Here is a 15,963-nt window from a genome sequence, read left to right on the forward strand (position 1 = left end):
GTGCCTATGTGTAGCATCTCTACCATGTATGTAAATTCTGTCTAGAGATGGCAGGGCTTCTGTGAGGTGAGGCAAGTTTTTTTTCCCTCTGCCTGTAGGCCCCTTCTGTGTAGATACTGCACATCAAAAGAGAAAGGCCTGGTGTGGGGGTGTTGAAGTGAGGAAAGGCTTTTCTGCCTGCTTGTGAAATATTCAGTCTCCTGCATATTTCACACAGTCAGGAAATCCTTGGCTAGTGTGGCAACATCTGTAGGGATTTCTTTCTTTGTATGCAGAGTTTTTGTTCTGTATATATATTCTGCATCCAGAGAGAAAAGCTGCAGCCAGGTGAGGTGAGATGCAGTGGATATTCTCCATGCTGTGCAGTATATAGCATGTTCGTACGTGTTCTGCATAATGCAGTTAATATGTGTTATTCAGACAGAAAAGCTTCCACCAATTTAAGTGATTTGAGTCTTTTTTTTGTCTATATAAGAAATATATACTGTATATATATATTGTGTATACACACTGAGAAGCTTCAGTGAGATGTGGCAGTTCTTCTGTGTCTGTATGGAGAACACATACTGTTTGCAAATACCATTATATAGACATGGAAAGCTAGGTCAATCGAGAAGAAGATTTTTTTATATATGTACATGGAATATATATGTAATTGGCATATATTCTATCTATGTTTTCTGCATACAGATGGAGCAGCCACAACCATGTGGCACTAAGTGAGGCTTCTTTGCCTGGAAATAATCTGTCTGCAATCTTCTATGAACATACAGAAAAGCCTAGCCAGAAAAGGCCAGGAGAGGCAAGGCAAGGCTAGGCTTCTCCATATACATAATACACATATGATACATATACCATATGTAGACAGTATACTGGTAGCATATATTCTATATACAGATACCTCTGTGAGGTGAGGCAGTCTTTTCTTGTGCCTTGCTAATTACTGTGATTTCCTCTTGTGAGATGACAGAGCACTCAAAATGACTTCCAGGTGATTAGAATTTTAGAGCAACCTTTCCCCTTGATTTTGGTTTGGAATTTTATTGTTTGAGGGAGAGGGTTTTCTAGCTCAGCCTGAGGGGGATGCATAATTCCAGATCATTTGGTTGTATTTCACTAAGAAGAGTCTGGGGAGGACAGGTGCAGGGAGTATCAGGACACTAATAATAGACAATATTACTAGCTAATCCACAAYAACTAATTTGAGTTTCAAAAGATAATTATGAGTGTGTAGGGTCAGGAGAAACCCTGAGCTATCAGAATAATTTACAAGGTTAAGCATCTGGATGATGTAATACTGCAACTCCGGCCATTGAGATTTTTTTGACAGATGGAGAAACAAATGGATTTTGCACTTTTCTGTCTTCAAAAATGTAAATTTAAAGAATGATTTCAGTATTTGTTTTGTCCAAGAGAGCAAGGCTTTGTGACCCTCTCCAACACATATTCTTTAAGAGCAGCTGTCAAGGGGATTTGAGCAAATTCATGGATTTGAATAATCTTTAGCAATTTATTTATTTATTTATTTATTTATTTATTTGCTATTTTTATCTCAGGAGTGGGATAATTCATGTTAGTCATTTGGGTAGAAAAGTTATAGCTAGGGGAAAAGTATAAAAAACAATTCAGAGTGCTGCTATTGAGTTCCCATGTTTACTGTTTTATTAACTGGGCTTTCTGCTCAGTTTATATTCACAAATAGACAAATTATTTACAAAAAACATTTACTGCAAAAGTAGGTGTACMACATATGTTAAACCAGGAAGTATTTGTCATCACAATAGAAATGCTTTGATTTTAATACACAAATCCATGAAATTTTATATGTAGCTTAAATGAGAATATATTACTGCTACTGTCACCTGTTTTATCATGATTATCCATCAAGAAACACTCACCCTAGAGTTACACAACATGAGAATAATAAAAGTAGCATTCAAGGAGGCGATGCAGAAATCATCTTTGTTGCCTTGTATTTAAACATTTGGTAAGCTAGCCAACTCAACTAGTGACAGACTTGCTGAAACCTAGTATCAGTCTCCATTTCCTGAAGAAGGTCATCATCTTAAGATCTCTAGATTATTTTGGTCCTGCTTGTACTTTATTCCGAATGCATACACAGATAGCATAAGAAGTCCAGGCTTGGTACAAAAGGGTGAATTTTTCCCACTGACTGACCATTACCTTAAATGGTTACCACTAAAAAAACATGGGACAAGTCCTATGATGAAGTGCTCAGTGACACAAGATGGCAGAAGCTGGCCACAGGGTGCCACAATAAAATCAAAGACACCAAAGAAGTTTTTCTTAAGAACAGAATAAACAGAGAGGATTGTTGGCATCACTGCTAGGACTAACAATTGGCTGTTCCATCTTTGTGATATACTTTAATGCATTCACGGACTTTTTTCTCCCTAAAACTTAAATTGCTCTAAACCAAATATCTACATTTCCATTTCACAGATGGACAAACTGAGGCACAGCATCAGTCTGACTTATGGGATTATACAGCAGTCCGGTAGAAGAGATCTGGTGGAAATCCGTAATGTGCTGCTTATCTAGGGCTCTAACCATAGGTAGGAATTTCCATAGAACAGGGAGAAATTTCTGAGGCAGCATTTACTTATTTCCTCTTCCCCACACCCCTCTAAAATATGTGAAATTAGAACTGTATACACCTTATTTCAGTTTTATGCAGTCTACCTCTTCTGTGACCGGCATTGCACTTGTTCTGAGGTCTAGATCTGTGCTAGATTTGTTTCCATTATATGTTGATTTCCACCTGAGAAACATGATCTTCTTGAAATATTTCATTGTGTTATTTTTTACAGTTACAAAACACATTGTGTTTATCATGCTGTTACTCATAGCAATGCATTCAACTATGTAAAAAGCTGTAAGATAATGCTTCTCTTTCACAAAGATTGTGGGGAAAAAGTCACGGACAATTGTGAAACCATAGAAAGGTGCCCAACAGAGAACATAGGCAGTTAGGATGCACATAAGTACCATAACAGTTTTTCTTCTGCATCGAAGCCTCTTTCTGATCTGTTCTGTCTGAAATCCTGGTACAGTTTTAAACCAAAGCTCTCGAGAGATCCTGGCATAACATAATGTCATCGTAATCACAGGTGCAACAAATTCAATGCCAAAGATGAAGAGGAAGTAGGATTTGTAATACATCTGCTGATCAACTGGCCAAATTTGGCCACAGAAAATTTTCTCCTGGTTTTTTACTGTAAATAATACAGTTTCAGTAGCAAAGTATGCAGATGGGATAGCTACAAGTATGGAGACGATCCAGACCAAGGCGATTAAGAAGGTTGCTGTTTGATAATTCATGCGTGGTTTTAGTGGGTGGACAATGGCTAGGTACCTAGAAGAGAGAAATCCATTCAAAATTAAGTCTGAAAACAATATGAATTAGAGTACACTTCAGAATACAATTAGGCAGAATTAGGATTAAGTAGGAGGAAATTGTTGTGATCCTTAAAGGGCGCGCCTAACAAATTGATTTATGAGAGAGAGTTAAGAACAATGTAGTCCAAAGAAGCAGCCTGCAGGTGAGTTCATAAATCTAGACAGAAGCTCCAGAGTGAGTGGTTGAAGTGTCTATTAAGATACTGTGTACTCTGCAATTTGAAAATCTGAATGTATTTTAGGGTGCCTGAAGATGGTTTTAAGAACTCAGTCTTAAATTCCTGCCTGTTAAAAGAACAAACCCCAAATTCAAAAAGTGTAATTTTGTATCACTTTTTTTTTTCTTTTTAGCACAGATCAAATATTTGGGAGGGATAGACTGAGTGGAAGAGGAGAAAGAGAATATTTCTAATATTGACAAATATGTTTGCAGTAGCTAGCACAATAAGTGATGGTGTGATACCCAGGACATACTGTGACAGAGCATCTAGAAATAGTGGACATCACATATTCAGTGAGAGTTTAAAATATACAGTAATATGCACCTAGTTAGGTGCAGATAGAAGAAGACAAACGTGTAGGAGGAGGAGAATTTATTTTCCTTAGGCAGAGAAATATTTGAATATGTTGTTTTTACCTAGCAGTTGAATGGACATAACAGTGTTTCCATTATCTTTGTTATTCCATGAGCTGAAAAGAGCTGAAGCAGAGGTTAATAATTGCTTACAGCTGAGCGTTTTCAAATCAACCAACACAGGACTACATATTAATTTTTTACTCATGCAAATTTATGTTTGGTCTGCTTGATGTGACAATTGCTGATTTATCTTATATATGCTATATAAAGTAATATGCTACCCCTGTATTTCTTGAGCAGAATGTTCATACATGTTATTAGTGACTATAAAGCTGCAATATATGCACTGCAGCATTGCAAAGTCAATCAATTGCTCTTGATTCAGTCAAAAGAAGGACCATGGCCAAATGGCATTCAGTCTAGGTGGTTTACTTGTTTCTTTCTGAAGCTGTAGATGTGAGAAGAGTTTATATTTAAGCACAGTCTGCCCCAGAAAGATTAGGGTATTTCTGCTAAGAGTAGATTTTGATCAGAAATACTCCAGAGTTCTCAGTACTATTGTGTTTGACACAAAGGGTTGCTTCAAATAGTGGACTTTTTCATGCATTCAGAGGCTTTCTGTCTGTCCATATTCTATAGGTAACATATATAGAATATACTCACATTCTAATATAAAATGGAAAGACAGGGGAGCTTTTAATAAGCCAAGTCTTGGAATCACAAAAACTGTTCATCATTCTTAGAAGTGCAGGCTAGATGTCAAAGGACAGTAGAATTTTGCAGCCTCACCGTGGAGCTGATAAATGAATGCTTTTTAGATTGTGTCCTATGAAAACAAGATTCTAAGATCATGTATGTGTATGCATTTGTAAGTATTTCAATCAGCTTGTTACAGCATATGATTTTCTGGGGTCAGTCTCTACAGTAGAGTCAGGAGGAAGCTTCTGTGGTGGATTTCCTGACTGTCCTTGCTTACTACACTTTGGTTGTTATTGGGGAGCAGTTTTGGAGCGTATTAACTGAATTCAGATGGAACCAGTCTGAAAGATGTGCTCCAAGAGGGTATCTGAAACACACCAATTGCTATGAACATTCAGTCAATGGTATTGGGCCCCCCAAATGTTTACAGTGAGGTCTGCAGCATGAACTCTTGCTCTATAGATCTTCTCATCTCACCATAGGTTATTTACTAGTGTAGATGTGGCCTTAAATATTCAAAATTCCTAAATGTTTAATGTAAATAGCCAGGCAGATGAAAGAGAGCCGTACCTGACAAAAATGTAATAATATGGGCTCTACCCACGTAAGAGCCCTTTTACAAGATCTAAACATGGGAAAAGTTTCATTAGGAGCTCATTCCTTTTTAGAGATGAAAGTCAACTACCCACACAACACAACTCAATTGGAAGTGCAACTGGTTGTCACCAGTGAAGCCAAAGCACTCTCTCATCCATCTTGTCAGCTGTGACTGAAGAGTGCTTGGAAGACAAAGGTGTTGGCGCAGATGTGGCAGTTTCTGCTGCTGCGTGCTTATGTAGCTGCTGAGCACTAGGAGTATCTCCAAGCACATACTAAGCAATTCAGACTGCTCAGATTTGCACTTACGCACCAAGAGGCACAGTCAGGACAAAGAGAGATCATCGAGCCACTCTTTACCTTAGTTATGCTTGTTCATTGTGTGTCTAGGACAACGGGCTGAGGAAAAGACCCGAGGAAATGTGGCAGTCCCACACACTCTACAGATGTTCTTTTGTTGAGTGGATCTGCCTATGGCTGCTTAAGCTAGTTTGAGGGTTGCATTGCCTAAGGGGTGTGATGGAAAACGTGCAACCTCATGTAGATTATATGTTTGTCTGACCTACTCTGGGGATGGATTAATGTGCTTCCAGGACTTTTTTTGCAAGAATACAGTGCAGCACAGGTATGATGGCCTGCACACTCTGTTGATCAAGGCTTATTGTGCACTAGTAATTTTGTTACACAACCATACCTTAAAAGTACCTGTACCTTGCACACAAAACAACATGTTTATACATGTTCTCCAACAAGCAGAGTCCATGTGTGTTGCTGTTGAACTACTGCAAATTGCAGAATCCCTGTGTGTTGCTGTTGAACTATTGCAAATTTTATTTTTCGGTTTATTAGAGGAATCTTAATTGTTCCAGGTAAAAAGGGGGGGGGGAACCCTCCCTTCACACACCTCCAAAAAGTAAACAAAAACCCCACCTCTTAAAGATAAGAAATAAACCTGAAGAGAGCTTAAACAATAACAGTCTTCTATCATTAATCATTTCCAGGGTCATTTTTAGAGATGCATGGTGAGATAAACTAGAAAATCCCTGATTTCCTAGCGAGCATACAGACTCAATGATTAGTGTTACTTCAGTAATCTGGGATGCAGTAGAAGAGCTTTCCAAAAACACTTTTGAAGTTGAAAAAATAAGTAATAGAAAGTGATAATACATGCATTATTGTGTTTAGAAGCTAAGGATGACTATTCAGAAGCTGTTCAAAGATTGTTTTTTGGAGATGGGTTAAGGATTTGTTTTACAGGAGCTGATTGCCCTTTCTGCCTTACCAGACAAAACATCTCTGAATTTCCCTAGAATTTTTTCACAAACTTCTGCTGTGCTCAATAAAAGCTGAAACAACCCTGCACACCTGTATCTCTAGAATGATTAGCAGGGCTAAACTGTCTCTGAGCTGTCTTTTGGACCAGTTTCCAAAAAATTAAGCAACAATAGAGTGTAGCATAAAAAGACTTAGGAGAAAAATAGCTGAGTCTGTTAAAAACCCAAGAAACCTGGACAGCCAATTTCAAAAGCTCTGGCCATCTCCAGTCATAGCCCCCTSCTTACCTGTCGACAGCTATAGCCAAGAGAGCATTGGTAGAAACATACAGGGAGACAGTCCGTAGGTAATTGACTGAGGCACAGAGGACATGGCCATGCTCCCAGGACAGCTGTCGCACCACGTAGTAGTCCATCTCAAAGGGGCAGCAGACAATGGCCACAATGAAGTCAGAGATTGCCAGGTTGGCGATCAACAGGTTGGTGAGGTTTCGTAGCTTCTTGTAGCGGGCGAGAGCAGCAATGAAAATAAAGTTGCCAATGCCACAGACCAGCATGATGCCAATGAGAGCTACACCAATCACAATCTTGGCTGCAAAGAAGGTGCGTGTTTTGGTCATGTCATCTTCATTGTCCAGTGGCAGATCGTAATCACTGTAGTTGAAATTGAAAGGGATGGTGAAGTTCCTGAAGGAGGTGAAATCCCCCTTGTGGAGATAATAGATTGAAGCAAAGTTGAGGTTGACAGTAGTATTTGGGTTACGTTCATCTTGCCCCATGGCGATGTCTGACTTTTGACACAGGTATCTTGGCCGGCCTTTGCTTTTGTGTTAATATTACCCAAGGACAGCAGAGCAGGCTGGTAGTAGGCAAAAAAGCTCATCAAAAGTTTGTTTTCTGAGCAATGAGTCACCTTGTCTTTGTTCTGATGAGATTGCAGAATATCAGCCTCATTTAACTTCTTCTAAGGAAATGAAAAGAGGAAAAGAATTCCTGAGAGGAAAATACAGCAAAAATATTATGCTCGAAGGAAAGCAATATCTACATTATTCTTTCACCTGTCCCCAACTCTATTGCCACATACCTGACTGTGAACAGTAGGAAGAAGTGTGCTGTAAAACAATGCTTTGATTATCATGAAATCCCTTGAGTTCTACTTGCATAATACACTGGTAGTTATACCTGGTAGTTTTATTTACCCAAACTGAAGTTTTACTACAGAGTAAAATGACAATGTGGAAGGAGTATAAAATCTAGGTTAAACATCTCCCAGCCTTCAAGCCCACCATGCTGTCATCCTTGTGCAAGATGCAGAAGCTAAAAGGATATGACATCTCACTTTGCTGAGAAATATCTGATGTGCCTTTTGGACAATGTTTTTACTTTACTCTAGATGTCTCAGACAGAGTGATGTCACAGCCAAAAAAAAAGAAAAAAAGAAAAAGAGAAAAAACCTAAATAAACAAACAAACAAAAGGAGAACTGAAGCACTGGCTTCTAAATACATTTTGAAATTAAGATTTCCCAAGAACTCCAAAAATAGCAAAGCCAGCACTTTCCTTTTTGGCAACCCTTAATTGAATACGAGGACCAAATTTTCAGCCAACATAATCTATATTGCCTCTCCCAAACCTGTGAAGTCCTGCCAGTTTGCTTGTGCAGGATTTTGTTGCACAGAACTGCTTGTAGAGCTTTTTTTTGTGAGGGCAAATCTGATCTTCACAGTGAAGGTACTTCCACAAGCAGGTTCTTGAGATTTTTAGAAGATGAGGAGGAGCAGGTTCCCCCCTTAGTGCTGCCAATTGTATCAAACATGTTAAATACAGACGTTTTCCACACTGAGAAGACAAGTTTAATCCATTCACCCAATTTTCTCTCTATTCCATATCAAAACGCTGACAGCACTGTCTTCTTGCATCCCTCTACTCCACACCAGGAATTCACACACCCTCAGGTACTTCAAGCTACAGACTCCCAGTTGTCAGGACAGCCCTGACCCATCTCCGGAGGGAATGTGGGGGAGTTACTGCTTCATTGCATTAAAGCAGTAGGTCTTCATAATGTCAAATGCCATCAAGCAATGACCATCATAGCTACAAAGGACAATCTGCAGAACACAGCAGTCACCTCCTTTCCTTCCCTGGAACCACCCACAGCCCTGGTGTACCAAATCTGAATAAATTTCCAAGAGAAACTCTCCTGTACAACTTCTGTTTCCATATTGCTTTTCAAGCACAGAGTTAACAGGATGACAGAATAACAGAAAGACAAGCCTGAAACTAAATAACAGTTCAAACAATTCACTGCTTTTTAAGGCATTTCCACAACTGCCTGGAAATGTGAATGTTCATGTAAGGAAGAAACCAAACAAATATTTCGATGCAAAATCTGTATGTTGGAACCACACTCTTCCCAAAGCAAGGAACAATCTCTTTTTCAGGCTTCCCTGCAAAATAGCAGACCTTCAAAATAAATAAAGGCAGTACGCCCATCCACAGACTGACATAACACCATCAGATAGCTGTACCTGCAGTTGCTCTCGTCTTCTTTTAGGTCTCTGGCACTCTGGGGTTAGCCTCCAGGTTTCCTTCCTGCGAATGTGCTGCTGTCATTGGAGCACAGAAAGGATCACTAAAAAAGCAGTAGCCAAAGGACTTAGCTTAGCTCTTTTCTCTCCCTGCGGGTCAGAGGGGATAACAGTTCTGCTGCCTGTGTGCATGCATCTAAAGCCTTTTCAAAGTGGGAGGCACCTTGAAGCTTGCCCATGCATTTCTAATTTTAAAGAGGCAGTGCAATACAGAGACAAAACAGCACAGCCCCCCTTTTTCCTGCTTTAACCCCCCCACAAATGCACTGAATCCATGGAGCGGCTTTGTTGCTCTGAGGTGCAGAAGGTGTAAAACCCTGGTCTGTGCTTGCTCTTTGAATTTTATCACTACTGGGCAGTAGTTATTTATACCCGATGTGAAATAAAAGCCTCACGGTGGAGAGGAGGGGGAGGAAGGAGGAACAACTTCAATCTCTCCCCAGCTATTGTCCTTAAGACTACTTCTGTGGCAGACAATACAGATGTTAGCTGGGAGCTCTGGGGACACAGAACAGCTCCTGTGCAAGGAGGGTTGAACTGCCCTCCATTGCCATGGAATAATGGATAGCCATAGCTAAGAAAACCTCTGATGGCTTCCCTTGCACTCTAAGAGAATAACTCAGAGCAGAGAAGTATCGGAGACTCCTTAACGACACTCTGTTTATGTAGTGCTGCCTTCTTGTTGCTCTTGAAGGGCCCACATCCCAGTGAACAGGTCTCTCGTGAAAGGGAGATGTGTCTGCAAACATGCTTCCCAGTTCTCAAGGAGAGGAAACACACAGCAGATATCATTTCATCTTCCACAGTTTTAGTAGTATGTACATTAGTCAACCTTTTTCATGTTGTTGGGCATGTGATTGGGACATGTGAGCCCCAGTGAACTGGACTGTAGGAAGCCATAGAAAGTCATGGAGAATATAGTAGGTTTGTGCAGCGTCTAAAATACACAATCTATGATACACACCCTGAAGACTCAGTTTTTGTGAGCTAGCGCGTTATTAGTGGGAAGAAGGAGACAAAGAAAGAAATGAGTTACTGCAGTGTTAGGCACCCAAATTAGAAATACATCTGGGATAAAAGAGCCTCTAGTGTGATGGTTCTTCCAGAAAACCTGTGCAAATCTAGAGAGCCCCAGCTACCTTGAACCAGCAGACAGAGTTGAGAATTTCAAGTCAAATACTTCATTTGGCTTTATTTTTAACATTCAGTGTAGCAGGTGAAAAGCCACTAAGAGATTTTGATAACCTGAAGAGATGCAACCAAATGAACCATGAAGAAATTAAATATAGTCCACTTGTTGAATTTGGCCACAAAAAGTATCAGCATCTGAGAAAATATAGGGAGAGACAAAGTGTGCAAATTACAGTGTGCATCAAAATCAAATCTAAATAATCCCTAAAATAGGCCACATAAACCTTAAATGTCCCTTAAGAAAAGCAAGTAAAGTAAAAGGAGCTTTTGCAAGCTTTTAATTAGAAAGGTGCATGATTTCTTTAAGACTTCATTTAGTTGTGCCACATTAAGTTATTTAATGAGTTAATCAAGTAACATGATATCCAATATTTAGATCCCTTTAGGCAAAGCTTTTGTAAAGCTTCTGTAAAATGGTATATCCCTATTGACTCAAAGCAAGGACTCATTGGAGCCTTGATAATTACAGTCTCTCAGGTTCTGCACTTTCTGCTGGGTGTGTAGCCCTTATACTGTAATGGAAGGCCCCTGACGCTGTGGGAGAGGATTTCCTAGCTGCAGATGTTGCAAAAGAGGCCTGAAAGGCTGTGGTCCAAAAGCTATAGTCTCTGGTGAGTTCTGGTGTGAGCGTGCAGGGAGAGTGGCTCCCTGCCGTGGCCAGGCTGCAGTATGGCCCAGGGAGCTGTCTGTGTGGGGCTGKCACTGTCCTTGTCCCAGAACTGCCCAGCCCAGATGTTTTACAGCTTACAAGTCACCTCATTCCCCTGGAAGCAAGACACCCTCTCTCAGAGCTTAGAGTGCTGGAGAGAGTTCCTTCCCCATAGTCATTAATGACTTTATGAGTTACAACATTAATTTATTACATAATTAATATTGTCTTTCAAAATCACAATTATTTTGTGGAGGGTGCATGATTCTGGTACTGAATTTCTGTGTAAGATTGAGTTTCTCCTTTATAACTTTGATTGACAGTTCCAGCGACTTTCCCAATGGTGTCACAACATTTAACGGTGCATTTCTTGAGACCAATATTACCCATTTGATAAATCCAGGATGAGAAGAAAAGTTGAATTTGAAAACTTTCAAATAAGTGATTTACATTCCTGTTTCTTTTCTTCATTAAAATGTTCATAGTTTGAATTAAGAAAATATTTGGAGGATAAATGACGCAAAAAAGATTGAAATGTAAAGTACTTCTTTAGAGACTTTCAGATAATGAATTTCTAAAACTAACACTTACTCCAGGAACAGAGCTAGGAATTATAGCCTTTCATTTCAAAAGAGCAAACTCTCTCAAAACTCATCAGCTATTGTCAAATTTTTGTTTGTTGCTTAATAAATTGGACTCTGAGCTAAGTAATTAATCATAGGGGACTAGCATAAACTTTGTATAAAGTATACCTGGATTTGACATTTCATCTTAGAAGTTTTACAGAGGTAACTAATATAAATCTGATGGCAATATGCTATAGAAATTGATAAAACAATGGCAGCAGAAATACTGGTGATTTTCTAGAAAAACAATAACAAAGTAGTAGCATATATAGGTTATTCATTATTCATTAGCATATCTCTAGTCTATAGTTCAGATACATAATCTCCAAAGAGCTTATATCATAAATCCTTGATTTAGCAAGTACTTAAGTTAAATGCATCGATGACCTCCACTATGATAAAACATAAATGGGATTGAAAAAAATTTCCTTTAAGATCGTCTTTAAACCCTGACCCCAGCCAAGTCCATGACAGACCTCCTAATGGGAATCAGTATTTTAACCAAAYATTTGGCTCGAGTGCTTTACTAAACCTAGGAATGTTACTAGTATTAATGTTTAGGATGACTTTAGATTTACTTACATGAAGTGTTAGCTATGCTTTTATTATATGTGAAAACACACCTAGCACTACTGGAGGAAAGTGACTTTTGGATGGAGTTTGCCAATATTTGCACCCAGAAGTAATCCTACCATATTCTGCTGTTCCAGTGGTGACTTTACCCTGAAAAAATCCTCAGAAGAAGAGAACAGAGAGGTGTTTATCTGGATTGATGGGCTATGCAATAATGTTACTTCCCTCTTACCATGTTTTTTCCATTTGCTTATCAAGTGCATCCCATCTAAAAGGGTTATAACATAATTTTTCGTCCTCTGAGTAGGGGCAAAGCATCAGAAGGAGCAGTAGAGCCAGCTGTCAACAGCCATCATGACACCCCACAAAGGCAGCCATCATCATGGTTTGGAATAGCAGCCATAGTGCTGTTAACCAAATGGTCTTGTTCTTTCAGAGTTGCACAGGTATCTATGGACAGTGGTGTTCAGGGGGATCTCACAGCTAAATGGCAAGAGGTTTAGTGAGCTTCACTACAGAACGATGTGCAAGACGACCGGAGGCAGTCAGTGACTTTCTTCACAGTAAAAGCTTCTTTCTTTTTACTTGTCTTTTATTTCACTTTTTACTCTCTACCAGTATGTATTTCCTGCTTTCTTCATCTCCATTCCTCGTTTTGTGAGCATGTAAGAAAATGATGTTTATTTACTTAGTTCAGCATGGCAGTCTTCTGTGAGAAGTGCATGCCCTGCCCTCAACAGGGCATGAAATAGGAAATATGTAGAAATAGATATATGAAGTTTACATTCCTAGCTACCATTAGCATCCATTTCTAGAGATACTCATCTTAGTTAAAGCGGAAATGAGAGAATCTGGGTCAGTGCAGGTGACAGGGACCAGCTCAGAGRCTGTGCACCAGTTTTCATGCTGCTGTAGTGTGGCATGAATGACCACAAAAACACATTTCAGTCTTTAAACATTCAACATTGCATTCAATTATTAAACATCACAGTTTCTTATTTTCTTTTGGATGTGTTAGGGTCTGGTTTGTGTTTTTTTTTCTCTGGCCTCCCTAGAGAAAATGCCTGTTACCACAAACCATTCTCTTGGGCCCCTCTGGAGAAAGTCAGCTGAAGGCTCTTGCATTATTTAAGCTCTATTTTTAAAGGAGAAGTGGAGSACATATTGTGAATAGACCTCATTAATTTTCTCAAAGTTAGAGGAACTCACCATTGCATCATCATGTTGTTCAGGCGTAGTCTGTYGGGGTGTGAAGAGCCGAGGGCCTCTGAAAAGCAAATGTTAAGGGCCTTTGTCCCCAAACCCTGCTTGGGCACGCTCATAGCCCTTTGGTATTAATGTGGCAGCTGCTGGCAGCAGTGGTGTACAGCAGTGTGTTTCTTTTCTATGGGTGCAAGGTAGAACTAGTTGAAACTACCTCCATTGCCCACCTCACTTACTAGCTTTATTCTCTGCTAAGACTGTTCTCAATCACAACCAGCTGTTAAAGACTGCCTAATTTTAGACTAAGATTGTCAAATCCATTTCCAGAGATTCCTAGAAAGCTGCATCACTTTAAGTCCTGTTGGTTCTATGCCAGATATATGGAATAATAAAGATCAGTGCTTGGAAACCTTCTGTAAATTAGAGAAAAAGGTCAATTTAGACAGTTGAAATGCTTTACTTTGATATTGACTTCTTAGTAATGTTATTAAAATTACTTGAAATTTCTAAGAGGGCCTTTTGAAATTCAAGAGCTGGAGATTTTATCTTTGAAAATGAGGGAAACTTTCTTCTGCTTCTGCTTTGGGCCTCTTCTATAAAAGAATATTTATTAAGAAGAATTCACAATTTCACAATACAGTCAATCTTCCTTTGCTCTATTTCTAAACATTGTTCTATCAAATTTAAGATGAAATAATATAGGTCTTACAGAGTAACATTTAGAAAAGGTATCAGAATTATCATGTAATCTATACTGATTTTCATGGTCTGCCTTGCATGTACTCATGCAATTTCTGACAAATGCCTGCCTAGCCTGTCAGTAGAAAACTTCTGTAGTGTGGAGATTGTGTCTTCTCATATGAAACCACTAAATATTTCTTAGCTGCATCTGGCAGAATTTTCATAGTCCTATTTTCAATTTCTAATTTTAATATCTCTGATCCATATCTGAGGTCTGCATTTGGCCTCTTCTCCAAGAACTGGTTTACTTATAACTCATATTCAAAAACATTTGGATTTTGAAGCATTTAAAAGGATCTTAATATGTCCTATATTTCAGTCAAGCTCATCTCTCCGTTAGATTTCCAGAGGCAGCATTGTTTATTCTGGAACCTGCTCAAAGATACACTTAGTGCACCTTTGCTTTCAATGAGTGCTCAGAGCTGCAGAATGCTTTTGGAAATGAAGCAGCTCTTTAATCAAAGTATTTCAGTAGGAGACACATCCTTCTGTAAACTTGCCCACTTCTTTGGAGGTCTAAGTGGAAGATGCTGAATGCTGAGTTTCTTTAAAACAGTAATCCTTGCAGCAACAGTGTCAAATTTAAGCTAAATTGTCAGCACATTATTTGCCATTAGTACTCTCTGTTGACAAAGTTTTCAATCTCTATTATCATCTCTTCAACTTATTTTTCTGCTCCTTTTATTCAGTGAATATTACTTTCTTTTGCCGTAGACAGAATCCTGCTCTTTCATTTCTCCTTTTTTGAATATTATGGTAATGTTGCCATTGACAAAATATTTCACTCTAATAAGTTAATGTCAGGGAGAATGATTCCAAGAATCTCCTCTTTGCAATCCCTATACTCCCACTTTTATCTAAAAGATACCCTCCTTTTCCTTGTTTCTACCACCTGAAGTTACGGACCACAGCATGTTCCTACAAAGCACCTGTACCTTCAGAAATATGACTTGCAGAGGTCTGAGTTGCTTAGCCATGTGTAGAGGGTATTCTGCTATTCTGTGTCCCCTGACTTCTCCTCACAGCAAGACATGAAGTATGTAAGGCTCATGCCTCATTCTGCTGCCACCTTTTTGTGTCTTTAAAAGTTAGTATTTTTTCTCATAAATTATTTGAGATTGAAAAGGCTGCCAGAGTTCAACATCAATCTGAGAAAGGTATTAATGTACTGTGAAAGCCTCATTGCAGGTAAGGGTTGTGGTTATCATTTTTGTACACGCTCAAACTACCTAATGGTAGTTTGATTTGAAACTACTCAGAGCATGAAACCCTGATCTTGCTGTCAGGATAATTCATGAAAACCTGTTATCACACCTTCTTCTCTGACTTCAAAAGATTTTGTGATTTTTTGGATGTGGTATTTAAACTGCAGGGCCAAATCAACCTTCTTTTGATAATATATTTAAAGTCTGAGAACAGCACTGTTGATGTGACTGCTCTGACAGAAGAAAAGTTTGTCTGTGCTCCCTCAAGTATTTGGAGCTGTGGAAAATCCACCCCAGAAGCCATGAAGGCGTGTTATGGGGTCATGGCTGTGACTCCTCAGCTGCACCAGGCCTGATTGCAGAGTGAGTAGCTGGGAGTGTGGTGGAGCACACATCCTATTGCCCTGTCTGTAGCTCTTCATGAATACATATGATGATGGTTAGGGGCAAAAGAGGATGAATATGTCAGAGGGAGACAGCTTTAGTGAGTGGATGTCAGAGCTCAGGGCTCAGTGTATCATTTCCCAGTGCAATGCATAGATGGAGTTAAATACCATGGGACAGGAGCCACAAGCCCACCACACTGAGAAAAGGACTTTTTAGCTGTTTGGTACTGCTTAG

At 39.3% G+C, this 15,963-nt stretch overlaps 1 protein-coding gene across 1 annotated transcript; it reads right to left on the reverse strand.

The window, feature by feature from the left end:
• Positions 1-2,679: 2,679 nt before the first annotated feature.
• LOC146592134 (prokineticin receptor 2) lies at positions 2,680-7,355 on the reverse strand. The gene is made up of 2 exons (XM_085311565.1): positions 6,856-7,355; positions 2,680-3,376 (listed from the first exon to the last, which is right to left on the reverse strand). The coding sequence occupies exons 1-2, from the start codon at positions 7,344-7,346 to the stop codon at positions 2,680-2,682; spliced, it is 1,188 nt and encodes a 395-aa protein (XP_085167691.1). The 5' UTR covers positions 7,347-7,355.
• Between the last annotated feature and the right edge of the window lie 8,608 nt (positions 7,356-15,963).

This window comes from Rhea americana, unplaced genomic scaffold, assembly GCF_003343005.1.
Source record: "Rhea americana isolate MKP2758 unplaced genomic scaffold, rheAme1 scaffold_344, whole genome shotgun sequence".
NCBI lineage: Eukaryota > Metazoa > Chordata > Aves > Rheiformes > Rheidae > Rhea > Rhea americana.